Raw genomic sequence first — 19357 nt, forward strand, 5'->3', positions numbered from 1 at the left:
ATAAAAATTAACTCTGAAATTTTAAAATTTATCTTAGTTTTAATTCATTTTTATCTTTTCATTATTCACCCTTCTTTATCTTTATCTTTCTTTTTTTATGCTTGACTAAGATTTAATATTTTTACTGTCAAATTTTAAATTTTATTTTAATTTTAATTTTTTGTCATTTTTTCTCCATCCATCTTTATCTTTTTCTTATTTTATGTTTAACTCCAAATTTAAAATCTTTAAAAATAATTTTTAAATTATGAAATTTATCTTAATTTTGTTTCCTTTTTTGTCTTTTCATTCATCATCCATCTTTATCTCTTCCTGATTTTATGCTTGACACATAATTTGTATATATTTGTAACTTCTTTTTCTTTCACATTATATCATTTTTATTCCAAAAATAATAATTTTAAGCCAATTCAAAAATTTTAATTCTTTTTTGTCTTTTCATTATTCACTGATCTGTATCTATTTCTTTTTATGTTCGACTCTAATTTTAAAATTTTTATTCTTAAATTTTAAAATTTATTCTAATTTTTAGTTTTAGTTTTATGTCTTTTCATTCTTTATCACTTTTTTATTTTATGTTTAACTCTAAATTTAAACTATTTAAAAATAATTTTAAAATTCTAAATGTTTTCTTAATTTTAATAATTTTTTTTGTCTTTTCATTCTTAATTCCGTTTTATCTCTTCCTTATTTTATGGTTGACTAAATTTAAAATATTAATAATTAATTCATAAAATTTAAAATTTATCTTTTTTTGCCTTTTCATTATTCATCTTTCTTTATCTCTTTCTTTTCTTTTTTATGTTTGGCTCCAAATTTAATATTTTAACTTTAAAATATTTAAATTTATTCTAATTTTTATTTTATTTTTTACTTTTAGTTCTTCATCTTTATATGTTTCTAATTTTATGTTCAACTACAAATTTAAAATGTTTAAAATTAATTCTAAAATTACGAAGTTCATCTTAATTTTGTATTTTCATTAAACATCCATATTTATCTCTTTATATATATATATATATATATATATATATATATATATATATATATATATATATATATATATATATATATATATATATATTTTTTATGTTTAACTCCAAATTTAAAATGTTTAAAAATAATTTTAAAATTCTGATTTTTTTTTTGTCTTTTCATTCTTCATCCATCTTTATCTCTTTCTTATTTTATGTTTGACTTCATAATGTTACTTAAATAAGATAAACATAAATTCATATTTTTCTTCTATCTTACTTAACTTTATGTTTTATGTTTGTATCTCTTCCTTAATTTTTTTTTGATATTTATTATATAATCAATATATTTGAATTACTTAAATTTATTTTTCTAATTCATTGTAATCAATGTATTTGAATTAAGTATATATAGATCAAATATATTAATAAATTTATAAAATAAATTTTCTTTTATAATTAAGATCGGAGGAGACGTTAGACAATGATATGAATTAAATAAAAAATAATAATTTTGTATTTTACTTTAGACATAACTTGGATGTGCTTGCTAAACAGCATAGACTTATTAATTGAGATGGGAAAATTTTGAATACTACATTTTTTTCTTAAGAAAAAAGAATATATATTAATAGTACTAAATATTTTTAAACTGTCAACCAATGATAAACATGTATTTAATTAAAACACGCTTTTAATTTTAAATGATATGAGATGACAAGTAAACAAAAATTAATTGATTGTATTTATAATGTTGGTTTACACTCTTTCTGCATTACTTTTAAACTCTTTTTTTAAATCTTAAAGCAATATTTGTTTAAGTACTTTAATGGTTTTAATAATTAGGATGGTTAATCATTTAAATAATATTTAAAGAGGACATTAAATCAAAATCAAAATAAAATAATAAGTCGCTTACTTGTTATGATATAAACTTAACAATCATCTCTGCTTATAAATTAAGGTGCCTTTTGATAGAAATCATAATCAAAACTCAATTGAAAAACTGAAGTTAGACTCATCGAAATTAAGATGTCAAGCCAGAAAACTATTGGTGTATTATTGGTCTTATGCATGGTAATGACGACAACATTACATGCAAGTGAAATGGATGATGTATCATGTTCAGAGGCAATTTTATCTCTATTTCCATGTCTACCTTTTCTTGAAGGTTTTCTTCCACCAACACCGTCTGCTGATTGTTGCACTGGAGCTACAAACTTGTTCAATAAGGCAAACACAACTCCTATTAAGAGAAAGGTCTGCCAGTGTCTCAAAGATGCTTCTACAAGATTTGGAGTTAAACCAGACAGGACTGCACAACTTCCACAACTTTGTCACATTCAATTGCCTTTTCCAATTGGTCCTTCTACTGATTGTAGCAAGTATGTTTCTCTTCCTCTTTTCTTATTAATTCATACACACTAAAATATTTTGCTTTTCTATATTACTATTCTAATTTATTTGTTTTAATTATGTCCAGGATTCAATGATTCTACATTAGGGTTAGATCGTGAATAAGACTTGAAGAACTACATGGACGAGTTTTATTTTGTTGATCTTTCTAGAATGAAGATTAAGATTATATCAATAAGCAGTCTGAAAAAGTTGATGTATTTTTAGTGACATTTATAAATGGAAAATAAAGTCATATTTTTATTATCTATTTTTTATTTTTAAGGGGTTATTGCTTGATGTTTGGTAAATAGAAAGTGTGATATTTAGGGAAACAAATTATGACAACTTTTGTAAGTAAAATAACATAATATGTTTATTCAAACTAAAGATTTAATAAAATACTCACAAGCACATTTTGAGTCAACTTTTTGCAAAAGTTTCGCTGTAAGTAGTTCTTTCCTACCACTTTGTTGACTTTTTTGGGTGGTAGTTTCATTCAAAATTATAATCTTTCATAAAATTTATTTGATGACGACATAATTATCAAGGATGATAAAGAATCAATTTAAGGACAAAGGCATATGCCAAAAAAAAAAAGAAAATATAATTAACATTAGAATATTTGGAGGATAAAATTGTCATTTGTATAACTCCATCACACGAAGAAAAGTTTTTTTATTCTTTTATTTTCTAACCTAAGTTGTGATTATGTTTGCATCGTATGTTGGTGTCCTTTCCTTTCAATTTTTTGTTTTATTTCTTCTTGATTTCATTGACTTTCTATATTTAAAGAAAGAAGATAATTATATGTGCAAGTCCATATATATGGAAAAATTAATAAAAAAAAAGTTGATTTTTAGTAAAATATTACTTTTTCAGAATACTGAGTTAAACTCATCTTTGGTTTTGGATTGAACTAACATTGTTCTTATCAAGAAATTACAATTTTAGTGACTATACTTCTATTAGGTTTATCTCCTTCTAGGATTAGAAGAGTGACATCTCCCTTGTGCAAAATTTTTATCCATTTTTTCTTTTCGGTGTCTCTTGTTATAAAATTCACCAATACATCTATTTGCCAATGAAACACCTTAGAGAAGTCGAAGCTTCTCCTTCACTTATTTCAACCTCGTTCCTACTGGCAAGCGGTTAGAAAAACAAACGAGTACCGATAGTGTTCCACACACATGTCACACGTTAGGGAACAAACATTATGCAAAAACCTGATCGGACGGACCGTCAAACTCTAATACCACTATGTAACACCCTAAACCTCAAAACTTTATGTTTTATGTTTGTAATAGTTTTAATGATGGATGTTGTTATTATGATTGTGATTGAATGTTATATTTTGTCAAGATAATAATAGTTTTTTGTTTAATGTTATATATTGTTGTGATTGAGTGAGATTAAGATAGTTTTTGTGTTATTAATAATGTTATATATTGTTGTTGTAGTTGTTACATTGTTGTTGTGTTGTTGTACTGAGATTGTAATTGTGTAGTTGACAATGTTGTTGTTGTATTATTGTATTATTTTTATATATTTTTTTCCATATTGTTTAAAAGTGACTTATATTATGTTTTTGTATTGATATTGTTATTGTGTTTTTGAGAATGTTGTTGTATGTTGTATTGATATTATTATAGTTTTTTTCATATTGTTGAAAAGTGACTTAGTAAGTTGTTGTATTTAAATTGTTACTGTGTTGTCGAGAATGACATTGTTGTGTTATTGTATTATTTTATTGTTAAATGATTTTGAAAGCATGTGATATAAATTACCAAATTTGTTGTGCTATAAATTTGTTTGATAATGGTAGTTTCTTATAAACTTATAATTTTTTTGGGTTAAATATGTCTTTGGTCCATATAAATTACCAAATTTTGCATTTGGTCCCATAAAAAAAAGTGACATGTATTAGTCCATACAAAATTATTATACATGTGGTTTTAGTCCCTACTTTTAAACCAATGTATATTTTTGAATGATTATTTTGTACACATGTTTAGAACGTTATAGAAAGTTCCTTGAAAAAAAGGAACTAAAAATTTGATTTCTAAGTCGAGATTTTTATTACTTTTATCATTACCTTTTAAAATTTAAGCAATTTATATTTAATTGTTCTCATTTTAAATGTAATATTCCACATTAATCTAAGCATGACTATACATATATATGAAGTGCTAAGAAGGAATTACGGATTAATCTCTAATTTAAGAAGTGGTTAGTTGAAATGGAAGGAGAGTGGTTAGAAACTAATCAAATGGCAAAAGAGTAAATAAGTCTTAGTTGGGGGACATAATGGATAATAAGCTTCTCTTGCATGAATCTGAGATTTGTTGGTAAGGTATTATATTCTTCCAATTCAGAATTTATTCAAGAAAAGGACATAAAGAGAGCTAGAAGCATGGAAGAGGAAGAAGAACTCATATGCAACATTTATTTTTGCACTTTGGGTACAGCCTGCACTAAACGGGCCATAACTTCCTGCTCACAACTCCGATTCAGGTAATTCTCGAAGTTTTGGATTCTACACAAAATTCCCTTCGATTTAAAATAATAATTCGTGTTCATAGGTTCAAAATCGATGGAGATAGGCGAGTTTGAAGTTGGATGATCCATGTTGATTTTTGGTTTAAGTGTGGTTACGGGTTTGTTGATGAAAGAGGTGAAGTTTTGACCAATAGAAGAGTTCAGTGGTAGCATGAGCTTCATCTTAACCTCTAATGATCCAAGGTGAGTCTTAGAAGAAACTTGGGTAGGAATTGGAGTTTATGAAATTGCATGTTTAGGGACAAGGGTTAGTGAAATTATGTGATATGATTATCCTATGATCCTCCCTAGTGCATGATCATGCTATAATTGATGCAATAGTATATGCAACTAACCCAATTTCGTATTATATGATGTTCATGGTGGATGCATGTTAAAAATTTGGGTATTGGGGACTGGTTGTGTACCTTGCGTTTTTATGGTTTTTCTGAATGCTGCTGAGCTCGCATAGCGAACTTTGGTTCGCTGCAGCGAATGGTTCGCTGTAGCGAACGGGTAGCGAATAAGTCTGGAAGTTGACCGATTTATTTGCTGTAGCGAATCAGGGGTTCTCTAACAGTTTGCTGTAGCAAACTTGTTTGTGATGGCGTTGAGCCTGTTGTTATTGTTATTGCCTCAGTGGATAGTTATGGGACTTCCAATGATGGTGTGCCCTTGTTTGTACTTGTACCTAGCCGTGAGGTAACTCAGATTCTCGGTGAATCCATTTTATTGCATGTTCCTTGTAGAACCGAGCGAACCCGTAAGATAGGGAGACTCACTAAGATCTCACCCCAATCATCTTATCTTTTTCAGGTGCAGTTTAGTAGAGTTTGGTTGGTAGCAGGTTGGATTGAAGACTTAGAAGTGGTGATGGCTCGAAGACCTTGACATATCTTATTTTCCGCTATGCAGATCCATTGAAGACACATGTCTTATAATTCTTATTAGAATTTCATGTTGTATTTTATATGGATCATCTTGTAACTTTGACTTTTGTATGTACTCAATATCAATTTTTAACGTTTCATGCATAATATACTAGTTAGTTTTGTATGGGGTGTTACATTAAACAATTATAAAATTTGGTAAATAAATATTTTCCAGCACTTTAAACATGTATGAAAAAAATTATTAAAAAATTTTAAAGTTAAAGGATGATTAAAGAATTTTCAAAATTTTAGAAAATAACAGGGACTAAAACTTCATGTATCAAAATTTTGTAGGAACCAAAATATGTCATATTTTTAATAAGGACTAAAAATAAAATTTGAGATATTTATAAGGACCAAAAACATATTTAACTCTAATTTTTTTTAACATGTTATTTTTTTGATAAATAAATTAAACTTATGTATATGAGTATATTACAATATATTTAAACATATAAATATTTAAAGAATTACCAAAAATAAAAATCCAACAAAGACCAAATATAAATAATTAAGTAGAATTTTACAAGATGGATGACAACATGGATGAGGCTATAGAAAAACTCATGGTTTCACCAAACTTGCATCCAACATTCTAAGGTTCTACCATCCAATTTTCATATTTCCTCTAAAACTACCATAAAGTTGACGTTAGAAATAAGGTACAATCGATAGAGACCACCTATTGAAGATTGGAAAAAATTGGTCAAAAGGTTATGACCAAAGTTCAAATATTTTTGATTACAAATTGGAATATTCCATGCAATCAAAGCTTCTACATATGAAACCAAAAGGGATGAGAAGTTGATTCTAAAACTTGCTAATAGATGGTGTTTCGAGACAAATACATTTTTTTCCCTTGGGGAGAATCAACTAACATTCTCCCTAAAGTGTTTACAACTTCCTTTGTTGCTTTGATTCCTAAGACGGATAATTCGCAAGGTATTGATGAGTTGAGACCTATTTATCTTGTGGGTTGTTTGTAATGTCTCATTTTTAAGCTTTTGGCAGCAAGATTCAAAGTGGTCATTAAGAAGTTAGTTTCTCCTTCTACCAAGGCATTCATTGAAAGGAGGCAAATAGTAGATGGGGTTTTGGTTTTGAATGAGGTGTTGGATTATGCTAAAAAGTTCAAGAAAGAGTGTTTAGTGGTGAAAGTGGACGTCAAAAAGGCTTATGATTGTGTCTTGGGATTACTTGCATTACATTCTTTATAGAATGGGTTTTCATTTTAAGTGGTTGTCTTGGTTGAAAGCGACAGTTTTTTCTAGCTCTTTGTAGATTTTACTGAATGGTAATCATACAGGTGATTTCATGGCATCTAAAGGGCTTATACAATGGGATCTATTATCGCCGTTTTTATTCTTGCTGTGGCAAAGGGGTTGGCGTGGTTGATAAGGAATGTGTGTGTGTGTGTTTGGGAGTTTTAGAGGTTTTCATTTCAATGATCTTATTCATTTGGAAATGTCACAATTTCAAGATGATTCGATGCTTATTCATAATGGCTCTTGGTTGAATTTGTGGTGCATTAAAGAAATTCTTTGAGGTTTTGAGTTGGCATCCAACTCATGTATTAATTTGAGCAAGAATATTATCTACACTCTGAACTTTAAGTAGACTTTTCTTAATGCAGCTTCGAGTTTTTTGCCTTGTGGAGTCGTGTAGAGTCAAGACTCTCCATCTATTGCATTTGATAGAGACAAAGTCAAAATTAAATGATCATGTTGTCATACCCTAATTTTGACCCCCCCTGAGATGTCACATCTCCAGACATTTCATCAAATCCAAGACAGGTACTCAGAGCAGTTACTTGTTCATCTGGTACACAATCGAGGGTGATCAAGGACAAGAGAGTTCAGGCAAAGGACCAATCAATATGAGATTAACCTCTAATACAATCACAAGACTCAAATGATTCATTCATTCACCTATGATTGATTAGACACCAGTCATCTAGACTCAGGTTTGCTCAGCTAGGGTTTTGAGCCCATCAAGGACTAAAATCAGGGACCATATTTGGGAAATCCTAAGAAGCTCCAGGGCATCACTCAAAAGTTTCAATCATCCTCAAATGATCCATATGACAACATCCATTCGGCATTGTACTTCAATTCAAGATCTACAGTCATCAATTTCATCTGATCCACAATTAGGGTTTTAGACCTAATTCACATGGATAGTTGACTTTTAATTAGGACATGGGTCCACAACTAAAAACATGGCTCAAGAACTTCTACTACCTCCATATAATCCATTCATATCATTCATCTAAGGAGAAGAACTTGATTCATCATAAAAGTCCAAGATTTCACTTCATCTGGAAAAAGTCAACTGTACAAGATCACATTTGACTTTTAGGATTTTGGGTCAAACTATAACTTTTAAGGATCAATATCATCAATATATGATTATTGAAGTCTTTTGACCAAATAAAATCAAGACAAATCATTAAAGATCAAAAAGTCAACAAAAAGTCAAACTAGTGCATTTTGACCTAGTTCATGTATCTCAAAATTTCACCTACACAACTCAAAAAACTTCCAACATGAAAGTTGTAGATCTAACCAAATAAAACAACTTCTTACATTGGAACTTTTTTCAAGATATCAATCATTTAAGAGATTTGAGCTTTGGAAGTTATAGGTTATAAAAACATAGAAAAAATTTAAAGTGTTTTTAACCTAGTTTTCTTCCAACTTTAGGCCCATTTTACACAATTTTCCCAAGTGATTTTGAAGAAACTCCAAACTAATGAATTGAAGTACATGTTAAGGGCTTTTCAAATTGTGTTCAACCTTCTCCAAATTCATTTTGAGCTAGGAGTTATGATTGTCCAAAGTTGACCTCATGAAGAGAAATTATAGGTCATGTACAATTTGAAACTTTGCAAATTTGTGCAAATGGCTCTACCAATTGATGCTACATGACCCATAACATATCAATAGAGATGCCATGCATTCATTTTCACCATGGCATAAGGATTAAGGAATATTCCCAAAACAAGAACATGTGATCATGTAATGATTACATTTGGGAAATTTATGGCCAAGTGGTGAATCATCAAAGGCATCTCTTCCCAACCAATTAGAACTCTCCTCTGCATCAGAAATGTTCCCCAAGATCACAAGAGATCAATGGATAGGGAGCTATCCCGAGTTTTCCATCATTGCATTTTGGAGATTCCTTGAATTTCTTCATGGCCAAGAAACCAAAGTGACTTCATTAAGCAAGCTCACTCCTCCAATTTGTACAGAACTCTTTGCCTATAAATACAAGTGCATACCTCAGAAATAGACACACCAAAGCAACTCTAATTCTTGCTTTCTCCTTCTCTCCCTCTTGCTTATGGTTTTCAAAAGTTCTTTGGCAAGAAGAATCGAATTCTTCAAACCAGAGCTCTTCTTTTGAAAGTAAGCCTTATAATATCTCAAGGAGGTTCATTAGAAGTGATCCAAGCACCTGGATCACTTCTGTAAGTGCAAGAACACCATAGTCACTTTCATTTTGGAGCTCGAGCAGTTGGAGGTCTGTAGAACAATTCAGAGGGTGTCAAGCAAGTCCAAGCATTCAAACACGTTCCTTAGGGTGTAGTGAAGCTATCCAGATGGTCGCAGCCTATCTGTAAGTGCAGAATCACAATCTTCCATTCTCACTTGAAGCTCAAATAGGAGGGGTCGGGTAGAGCAATTCTGAAGCATTCAAGTTGCAATAAGTATTCAGTTAGCATCACTAAGTCCCCAGGAAGCTTTTGTGATCATTCATCCATAGCCAGAAGTTCTCCACCATAGCTATCGACCTCCATTTTCAGAGGTACTTTTTCAAACTCTAACTCTCTTATTTAAGTACTCTTTGCTATATATCTCGATACCAATTCATTCAGCATCATCAGAGGATTAAAAACCCTTTATCGTGATTCATTTATTCTTTAGTATCATCATTTAATTTTGTTTTTAAATTCTAGGGTTCTTCACGTTTTTCAGTTAATTCATTAGATGTAGTTAATATATATTTGTGTCAGTTACATATTTGGGTTTGTGAGGAAATTTAGAGTGAAACCCATGTTTACATCATCCTGTTTGGTTGAGAAATGAGTAAGTTCACAAATTCAAAATTTGAGAGCTTGAGGTTGAAGACGACCATGACTGTGGCGCGCAAAATTCAAATCTCTGGGTGAAGTTTATTATATTTTGAGTGGTAGGCATTTCCTAAACGAATTCATCATTTTCCCTAGTGGCCTCACATGCGCTCTTAGTCCTCTCATGTCTCTAGTCTGGGGTTCGAATTCCCCTCGCCCCAGACTTTTTTATTCTTTTATTTTTCAATAGTTTTCAACTTGTTTTAAAACATAACCAACTGAACGCGCTTCATAATCACCAACTGGCGCTTGGCCCATTGGTGTTGTTTTGAGCAGAGAACCACAAGGGCGTGGGTTCAAACCCTCCAAGGGCCAAAACTCTTTTTTTAACACTTGTTTTCTTCAAATTCTTCACAACTTCATTTAATCATTTAACCTATCAAATTAATTCATTTTAACTCCATTTTTTGAAAACTTCTCATCTAATATATGTATTTTATGAATATCCAAAAAAATTCACAAAAATAATATTTATTAGGTTTAAAATGACTTATTTTTAAATGTTTTAATACTTTAAATATAGTTTTTCATTTGATTTTTCAAAAACCTAATCTCTTGTAAATACTTTGGGATCAAACCCTAATTACTTAGGTCTTAATTAGGGATAGGCTTTGCCTTTATCATAATTAAGTTGACTTTTATCAATTTTTCAAAACTATTTTTTAATCTCCGATTAAACAGACGATCAAGGTTTTCAAACAACAAAACCTTGTATCATTTCAAATCATTTCCAACTGTTTTTTTCATAAACAATAAATCATTTTCTTTGGGCCTCTAATAGAGTGTAAGACCCAACACCTTCTTCTTTTCTTAGTTTGTTTTCAAAAACTGTATTTACAAAATCTTCTCTCTGTTTTCAAAACATTCTTCTGGTATTTGAAGGGCATTATTCCCGGGGAAACTCTTCAGATACCTATGTGACCTAGTGTCCATCTTCACTTCTTCTATTTTAAATAAAATATTCAACTGTTTACAATTAAACATTCAACTGTTGCCAATAAACAACCAAGTTACTAGTAAGGCTTTGTACATACATCTTCAAAGGCCTCCACTCCATCCAGGTTAGGCTTTATAGCTTTCCATTTACCAGCTTTCATTTAAATTACTGTCAAATATAAACTGTATATATATTGTTTAGAACTACGTCTGAGTGTAAACCTTAGGACAAATAAACTATATATATATTATAGGACTATGGCGTAGGATTGAGAATGTCTTCCCGGTGAAGGCTCTTTCCTAATTAGAAATCTTTAGTTCAAACCTCAAGATGAATTATTCCCGGTGAAACATCTTGAAAAAAGCCTTAGAACCAAAACTAGGACACATCCACCCAAGAGGAATTATTCCTGGTGAAACCTCTTACCCATTTGCTTAGAGCCAAATTAAGTTCAAAACCACATAGCTTTCTCTTGTGCTATAACAAGGACCCTCGATGACCCTCAATTAGCCTCCTCTTGGGCTTTCAATACAAGGACCCACAGGCTTCTTAAAAGCATATTCCCAGCTTACTCTTGAGCATGTATACAAGGACCCTTCACTTTTCTTATAAACATAGGAACAAGTCTTTAGTCACCTTTTAGCCTACCCTGGTGAGTTTCTTCTATTCTTAAAACCAGACTTTAAATAAGCTAAGAATGTCTCAATCTCAGTATTGAGTACACCTTTTGGAATGAGAGTCATGGACAGTCTATGTCACCTTTATCTCCAATAATTTTCCTCCTTAGCAGAGTCTAGGTTCCATATCTGTCTATCCTTAGTCAGTGTCAGTCTTAATCTTGGGCTTTAAACAAGAAGTCTCAAATAGTTACTCACCCTTCTTTCAAATCCAAATCCCCTGCAAAGGGTAAGCCTCCACATCATTCCTTCATTTTAACAAAATCCCTTGGAAAGGGTTAGCCTCCACATCATTCCTTCATTTTAACAAAATTCCCTAGAAAGGGTCAGCTTCCAAAAATTCAACTTTTAAAAGATAAATCTCACCAGTTAATTCCCACCTAAGGTCAGTCTCAGTCAATTAAAACCAATTCCCCGATAGAGTCTAATTTAGGTCAATCATCCAAACAAATCCCCAGTAGAGTCAATCTTCAAACCTGGGTCTTTCATTCATCAATTCCTGCTTAAAAAAAGCACAATCCTCAGTATAGGGTCAACCTTTAGTTCCTAAACAATAGGATAATCCTCAATAGAGTCAAAAATCCCCTCTGAGTCAAAAGATCCCACACTGGTAGATCTTTCCCCGTTTTAAAAAGTCAGCCTCAACCTTGGGCTTTGTACAAGGCACATACGCCTCTTAGAGTCAAAACCCTACTCATAGGTATTCCCCTAGATAGTTAGCCACAACCTTGGGCTTTGTACAAGGCAGATAATAGAGTCTCCCCAGTGAGTCCTTCACCATCAAGTAGCCACAACCTTGGGCTTTGTACAAGGCAGATAAACCACATTTCCTGTGTCAAAAGATTCCTAACCTTTAGGATCTTTCCCCCCATAGAGTCATCCATACTCAGTTTCCTCAACAGTCAGCCACAACCTTGGGCTTCATACAAGGCAGAAAATAATGTCTTCCCTAGCTAAGAGTCAGCCACAACCTTGGGCTTCATACAAGGCACAAAATAGAGTCTCCCTAGATGGAGTCAGCCACCATTCTGGGATTTGTACAGAACACTAAATAAACTCTTTAATCCATCAAATAAACACTCTCCAGCTAGAGTCAGCCTCAATCCAGAGCTTTGTACAGAACACAAAATTTCTTAGTCTAAGTTAATTTCCAGTGGAGTCATCTCCCAAAGTCAATAAAATCAATCAAAAAGCCTCAAGCTTGGGCCTCATACAAGCCAGCTAAAATCAAATCTTTCATACAGTAGATAGACATAGCTTATCTCTATAGAGAGATATTTCTCCTATCTCACCACATTCAAACAAGCAAACAAACATTTCAATTTTAATTTTAATCATTCTCCCATTTAGGATTTTAAAAGACATGCTCTGGCAAGTTAACCCAGGCATGTGTAACTTTCTTAATTTGGTTGAGAATCTTTCTTTCATTCAAGAGACATTTGACTGGTATACTTGCACATATCACAAGTAAGGTCCCTCTCTTAATGAAATGATTTCAGCTTTTTTGTCACTTTAAATGTTTGTGGTGGAATAGTAGAAATACCTCTTTGTAAAGATGATTTCATGTCTCTTTACTGTAAACAGAGATTTAATTCAAGCTTCAACCGTGAGCTTCAAGCAAGGCACAAAAAATAATTAATTTCCCTAATTAGTTCTTCGAACTACAAAAAGCTCTGACTTCCATTAGGGATATGTAGGCATGATGTTCACAAGGAATCTCAGCGAGCTAATCAAAAAACCAAAAATAGTCAGTCTGTCTTTCTTTTAATTTAATTCAATTTTCCCTCCTAATACAAAGGAGAAACTTTCCCAATCACTAGCAACAAACACAAACACATAGACACAGAGAAGGTTCCCGTAGAGTACTACGGATATGTAGGGTGCTTAAAACCTTACCTATGTATAACCGACCTCCCGGACTCCAAAATTTCTAGTCTAGGTGAATCCCCACACTTAGCAAACTCCTAGGGTTTATTTGAGATCTTTTTCCCCTTCCTCTTTCCTAGGATAATTAAAAAGTTTGTGTGCTATCGTAGGAAGAACTGAAACAAAATTCATCCCACAACAGGCGCTTCTCTCCTTCCAAATTTCGCGTGAAGGGTCTAGCGTGCCGTCCTCCCAAGTGAAACGGGGAGGTTAAAAAAACGACACCATAGAAAAATGGTGACTCTGCTGGGGACTAGTAAAAACCTTGGTTTTTCATCCAAACCAATGGTTGACCTGTGCTGGTCCAACCCTAATGAGAAATTAGGGATGCCAAATTCCCCCTCAAACAAGAGAGGTCCTGCCTAACCTCTGTGTCATTTCATGTGTTTGCTGCATTTATACTTGTTTATTTTGTTTTTTCTCTATCGGGAAAGGGCTTGATTCCCCCTTGTGGTGAGAAATCCTATACCCGGATTTGAGTGCAACATATGATAGGATGGAGGATGTCTTCTCGGTGAAAGCCCTCTAATCTTGGTTCCCAAATCTACTCTTCGGATTTGCCTGGCTGGTTGTGATTAACTGCGCCAATGCATTCCGAGACTGATTTGTACCAGGAGGACCTAGAAACCCATTAACCCCACTTAAAGCCTTTTTAGGACGTAGAGCGGTGATTACGAAAGTAATTGTCACGCAGATACTATATTCAGAGAAAACTCTCTTATAGATACCAGTCAACATATCTTTAAGATTGAGCAAAAGCTCTGAGACCCTTAGAACCCGTTCTACAGGTACAAAAATCCTTATCCATAGTTTACCCTGGGGCGAGGTTTGTGATGTGACTCCATGACCGCTATACCCTTCTACGCCATGTTTGTTAAAAAACTCTTGTGTGTGCATTCATGCATTCATCATAATAATAAAAACAAGAGTCTTTTTCAAGTCATTTTTCAAGTCATTTTTCAAGGAAACTAAATAACGAATGTTTTAAACTTCATAGAGTGAAAGAGAGAAACAAAGAAAGGACTTAAGGATCTATACCATGGATTACGAAAGAAAGAGAGCTAGGAAATACACCTTCAAAATTCCTAAGGTCGAGGAATTGGAAAAGCTCGGAAAACTGGTGGTCAACCCCCAGGCTTTCAAGGAGAAGTATGGAAAACTTCTGCCTCTTCTCAATACCAACATTGTGGATGGGATCCTTCCCACTTTGGTACAGTTTTACGATTCAACGTATCACTGCTTCACCTTTCCAGATTATCAACTCATGCCTGCGTTGGAGGAGTACTCTCGTCTTGTTGGAATACCCGTGTACGCGCAAGATCCATACTCCGGTTTGGAAAAGAATGCTGAGGACATCATCATTGCAGCAACTACTCCCTTAAACGTAGTCGACGTCAGAACTCATATGGTGAGTAAAGGAGGAATCCAAGGATTGCCTTCCAAGTTCCTGTTGGATCAAGCTCGATACTTCGCCAGCATCCAAGATCTGAGCGCTTTTGAGGACATCTTGGCATTGCTTATCTACGGATTGTTTTTGTTCCCTAACATTGACAAATTCGTCGACATCAACGCAATTAAGATATTCTTTATTGGAAATACAGTTCCAACCTTGCTTGCAGATGCTTACCAGTTTGTGCATTCAAGAAACCTGCAGCAAGGAGGATTAATCACATGCTGCGTACCGTTGTTATACGAATGGTTCGTCTCGCACCTGCCAAAGTCTAGCACTTTCTGGAACATGAGGGATGGCCTTCACTGGTCACAGAAAATCATGTCCCTCACTCATTCAGACATTGATTGGTGTAGTCCTGACAACGAAGAAACCAATATCATCTTCAGTTGTGGAAGTTATCCCAACGTACCCCTTATTGGAACTAAGGGAGGAATCAGTTATAATCCAGCTTTAGCCCGTCGTCAATACGACAATCCCATGAAAAATATACCAAGTAGTATTCAATTGGAGGGTCTGTTCTTCAAGAACATCGACGATCATGGTAACATGCTGAAGAAGGAAATTGTCCAAGCCTAGCATCTTGTTCAAATCAAAGGGAGAAGATTGTCAGGAAAACATCTTTGCATCTCCTTGGATCCTTACCTCTAATGGGTACGCGTCAGGGCATTCTGTTAGACGCTAGGCTTAAGGATCTAGAGGGGGTGAATAGATCTCTCAGAGTTTTTCGGAATTATTTCAAACTTAAGTGAAAGTGGTTCTGAATCGACTCGCGTCTATGCCAGACCGCTATTGAAAAGGTTGTATATGTGATAAAACCACAAAATAATTGGGATTAACAATGAAAGGATATACTATTGAAGCAATTTGTTACACCAATGAAAAACGATTAACTTCTATTTTGATAAGTTTTGTTTCCAATGCTTTGATAATGGATGAAGCAAAAAGACAAACACTTGGTGATAATATTCAAATTGATTGTGATTCAATGTGTGGTGAATTGTGATGTTTACACAAGTTCTTAATACACAATTTTAACACTTGAATCGTTGATTAATTTGAAATTATAACCAAATATGAACAGAACGTAAATGAAAAGATAAACGCGATAACAACACGATATTTGTTCAGGCAGTTCATCGATCGTCCTCGATACGACTACATCTGCCCCCAATTCCAAACGAGAATTGGGAAGTCTTCCATTATTATTGAAAGCAGTTTATACAAAGAAGATAACAAAGCGATAAACAATAAACCGATTTTGTCGATCCTTTGAATCTTCTTCCCCCTTAATCTTGAGCCAGATCAAGGTCTTCCAAGAGCTTCACTTTGATCCCTTTCTGCAGTGTCTTGAATTGCTTGAACCCTTGTTCTTCAATATTCACACTCAGCTGGATCCTTGATGAAGCCTCTTGATAAAACCCCCCAAAATTCACCAATCTTGGAGGACAAAACCCGCAGATTTTATTCACCAAAAACCCCACAAATCTTCACCCGCTAGGAATCTTCAATTCCGTTCCATGGACGTTATCAATCTTGAACGCAAACCCTCAATGCAAAAATGATTGTGTGTAGTTGTGTTGGAGTTGTGTCGATGATCGAAGATGAGAAGCCTTTGTGTATCTTTTAATTGTAGGTGTTCATTCTTCAATAATTGACATTAGATAATATATATGAGAGCTGGTCAGTTGGAGCATAGCAGATCTGCAATTTTGGCCTTTTTGAGCAAATAGGTCGACCTCTTGTAGTGCTTAGGTCGACCTAACAGAACTGGATTCAACTTGGATGAAATTCTTGCCAGTTAGGTCAACCTGTCGAAGGTTTAGGTCGACCAGAATTCTGTTGAAACATGTTCTGAAGATTTTTCTTCAGTTTAGGTCGACCTAGTTATTATGTGAGTCGGCCTAACAGTGAGGTGTGTAAATTTCAACATTTTAGGTCGACCTGGAGTGTGAGTAGGTCGACCTATCTGTGGCATTTCTAAATCTTCCTTGTTTTCCTTGTTTTGAGTCGACCTAGATGCAAAGCAGGTCGATCTGATTTGTCTTGAATAGCCAAACTTGCTTTTCCTTGAGTTCTTTTGCTTGTACCTTGTTGCTTGTTTGCTTGTGGAGTTTGCCATGGATCAAAAACTCCTTTGTGAGTGTGGACTTGTATTCACATACTCCCCCTTTTTGATGATGGCAAACAAGTAGTGAAAGCTCCGGCAAACAAGTAGTGAGAGCTCCCCCGGACTTGTATGGGTAAGCTCCTTCATACTGAGCTCCCCCGTACTCTCAGCACCTATCTCCCCCTTTGACAACATCAAAAGAAATACAACGAAGGAATAGTAGAAGAGAGTAACAAGATAAAATAGATATAACGCGAACATGCATAGCATAATAGGTAAAAGGCAAGTAGAGGTAGCATAATATCCAAACAAATTTAAAGGTACACCCAAGCACACATAATATTCCAACTAATTGAAGGGAAACTAGACTAAGTGCAAGAAAGTTTAGCAAATAAACATAATGATGATGGAATGAAATGCAATGAGATAATGATATGAAATGTGATGCATCCTAACGCCTGGCCCGTCTTGCTCTTCCTCTTTGAAACGTTTGAGGACGATCTTCTTCAACTTGTTCCAACAGATCAAGCACGAAGATGTTTAGAGTATTGAAGCTTTGACTTAGATTTGCATGGCGGTTCAATGCAGTCTCCTCAAAATGATTCTGTCTTAAGGTCGAGTTGGATGCAAACGTTTCAAAGTCGCTTTTGTGGTCTTGAACCAAGCTATATAACGATTGATATTGCCGTTGTTGTTCGTCATAGCGATCTTGTTGAAGCTGTTGCATGTTCTGGAATCGGAGCTGCTGTGTGTCGAAATGCTGTTGTTGTAGGAGTTGCATATTTTCAAGCATGGAAATGATGTTGGACTGATCCGGCGGAGGTGGAGCCGTGTATCCCCAAGGAATTTCTTCCTCTTGAGGAGGGACATATTGCCAATTTGGATCCGTGTCATGAGTTACATCTTCCATAGTGTGATCCTCATCATTTGCTATTTCTTGATCATTTCCTTCTTCTTCATTACCTGCAAGGTGGCCAAATTCCATAGGATCGTCATAGTTGTATATGACCTTTCCGGTTCCCTTTTGAATAAGATAGTAGGTTTTCCTATCTGGATCCCAATGGTATCCCATGAGGGTTAAGGTTGTTAGGGAGAAATCTTGGGACTGCCTCATGTGAATGTAGGGCAATCCATCGAGTATCATGCCGAAATGGTTCACGATTGTTTGAATGATCGAGCCATAACATAGAGCAGTAGTCTTCTGCTGTACCTCATGGAACTTGGCAGTTAGAAAGTGTGGCCAGTGTACACGCGTCCTGTTTTGCAGCAGATACATTAACACAACTTCATTTCTTTCAATTCTTGAGAATCCTCCTGCTCGTGGTCGAACGACTCGTGAGATAATCCAATTTAGGAGCCTAGGATCTCTCTTTAAGTGCCCAGCTGTGATTGTTTCATTCGACTTATCAAAGACGGAAGGGTCTTTGAGAATTGATTTCATGTAGGCCACATGATCATAGTTGGCCGGGATCTCACCGTCTTCTATACGGACTTCATCTCCTAGAAAGTGTAAGGCCAAAGATACTTATCCAGGCCCGTTTGTCAACAACATGTGATCTCGACCCCATCTTAAATCGAAAATTACAACCTTCCTCTCTTGTGAACCCTGCATAGAAAGCCCTAACAGTATTCTCACAGTACGGTGTGTCACATTCCAAAAGAGGGTGAATATTTTGATGCTGAATCAGACTGACAACATCAGGAATGTGCATATGTTTAGAAACATGTGGATAATAGATATATTGATTGACTATCTTCCTCTTCATTAGCCACTTTTCAAAGTTTTCTTTGCAATCAGGATGAACAAGGGCTATAACACTTACTGGTTGAGAGGATGATCCAGATGTGATTTCCTTTCCTTTTCTTGATTTGGGTGCCATGATTGTTGAGGATTTGAGTGAGAGAGATGATCTTTGGCTGTCTTTGAACTTGAGAATTTAGGGTTGGCCGTACACAATGATATGAGAATGAGCAAAAATGGAAATTGGAATGTCTAGTTATGTATGGGGATGGGTCGGGTCGACCAACAGACCCAAATTTGGGAATTCTTGCAGCAGTAGGTCGACCTAAATGAAGGCTGGGTCGACCTAATAGAAGAACTTAAGAAAATATCAAATTAGGTCGACCTAAAAGAAGGGTAGGTCGACGTAACTGGGCATTTTTGTTTTCTGTGGAAAAATAACTTCTGTAGGTCGACTGAGATGCAAGGTAGGTCGACCAAAATTGCTTCAATTGTTTGAAATGCCTTGGTGATGTTGATATATGATGGATTCATGCTTAGTT

At 34.3% G+C, this 19357-nt stretch overlaps 1 protein-coding gene across 1 annotated transcript; it reads left to right on the top strand.

The window, feature by feature from the left end:
• Positions 1-1980: 1980 nt before the first annotated feature.
• Positions 1981-2592, top strand: LOC131656673 (non-specific lipid-transfer protein A-like). The gene is made up of 2 exons (XM_058926318.1): positions 1981-2359; positions 2458-2592. The coding sequence occupies exons 1-2, from the start codon at positions 2007-2009 to the stop codon at positions 2465-2467; spliced, it is 363 nt and encodes a 120-aa protein (XP_058782301.1). The 5' UTR covers positions 1981-2006; the 3' UTR covers positions 2468-2592.
• Positions 2593-19357: the final 16765 nt, after the last annotated feature.

Source organism: Vicia villosa, linkage group LG3, assembly GCF_029867415.1.
Source record: "Vicia villosa cultivar HV-30 ecotype Madison, WI linkage group LG3, Vvil1.0, whole genome shotgun sequence".
Classification (NCBI taxonomy): domain Eukaryota; kingdom Viridiplantae; phylum Streptophyta; class Magnoliopsida; order Fabales; family Fabaceae; genus Vicia; species Vicia villosa.

What these genes read in the sequence shown, in the direction of transcription:
- LOC131656673 (XM_058926318.1), top strand. Translation starts at nt 2,007, where the DNA reads ATGTCAAGCCAGAAAACTATTGGTGTATTATTGGTCTTATGCATGGTA.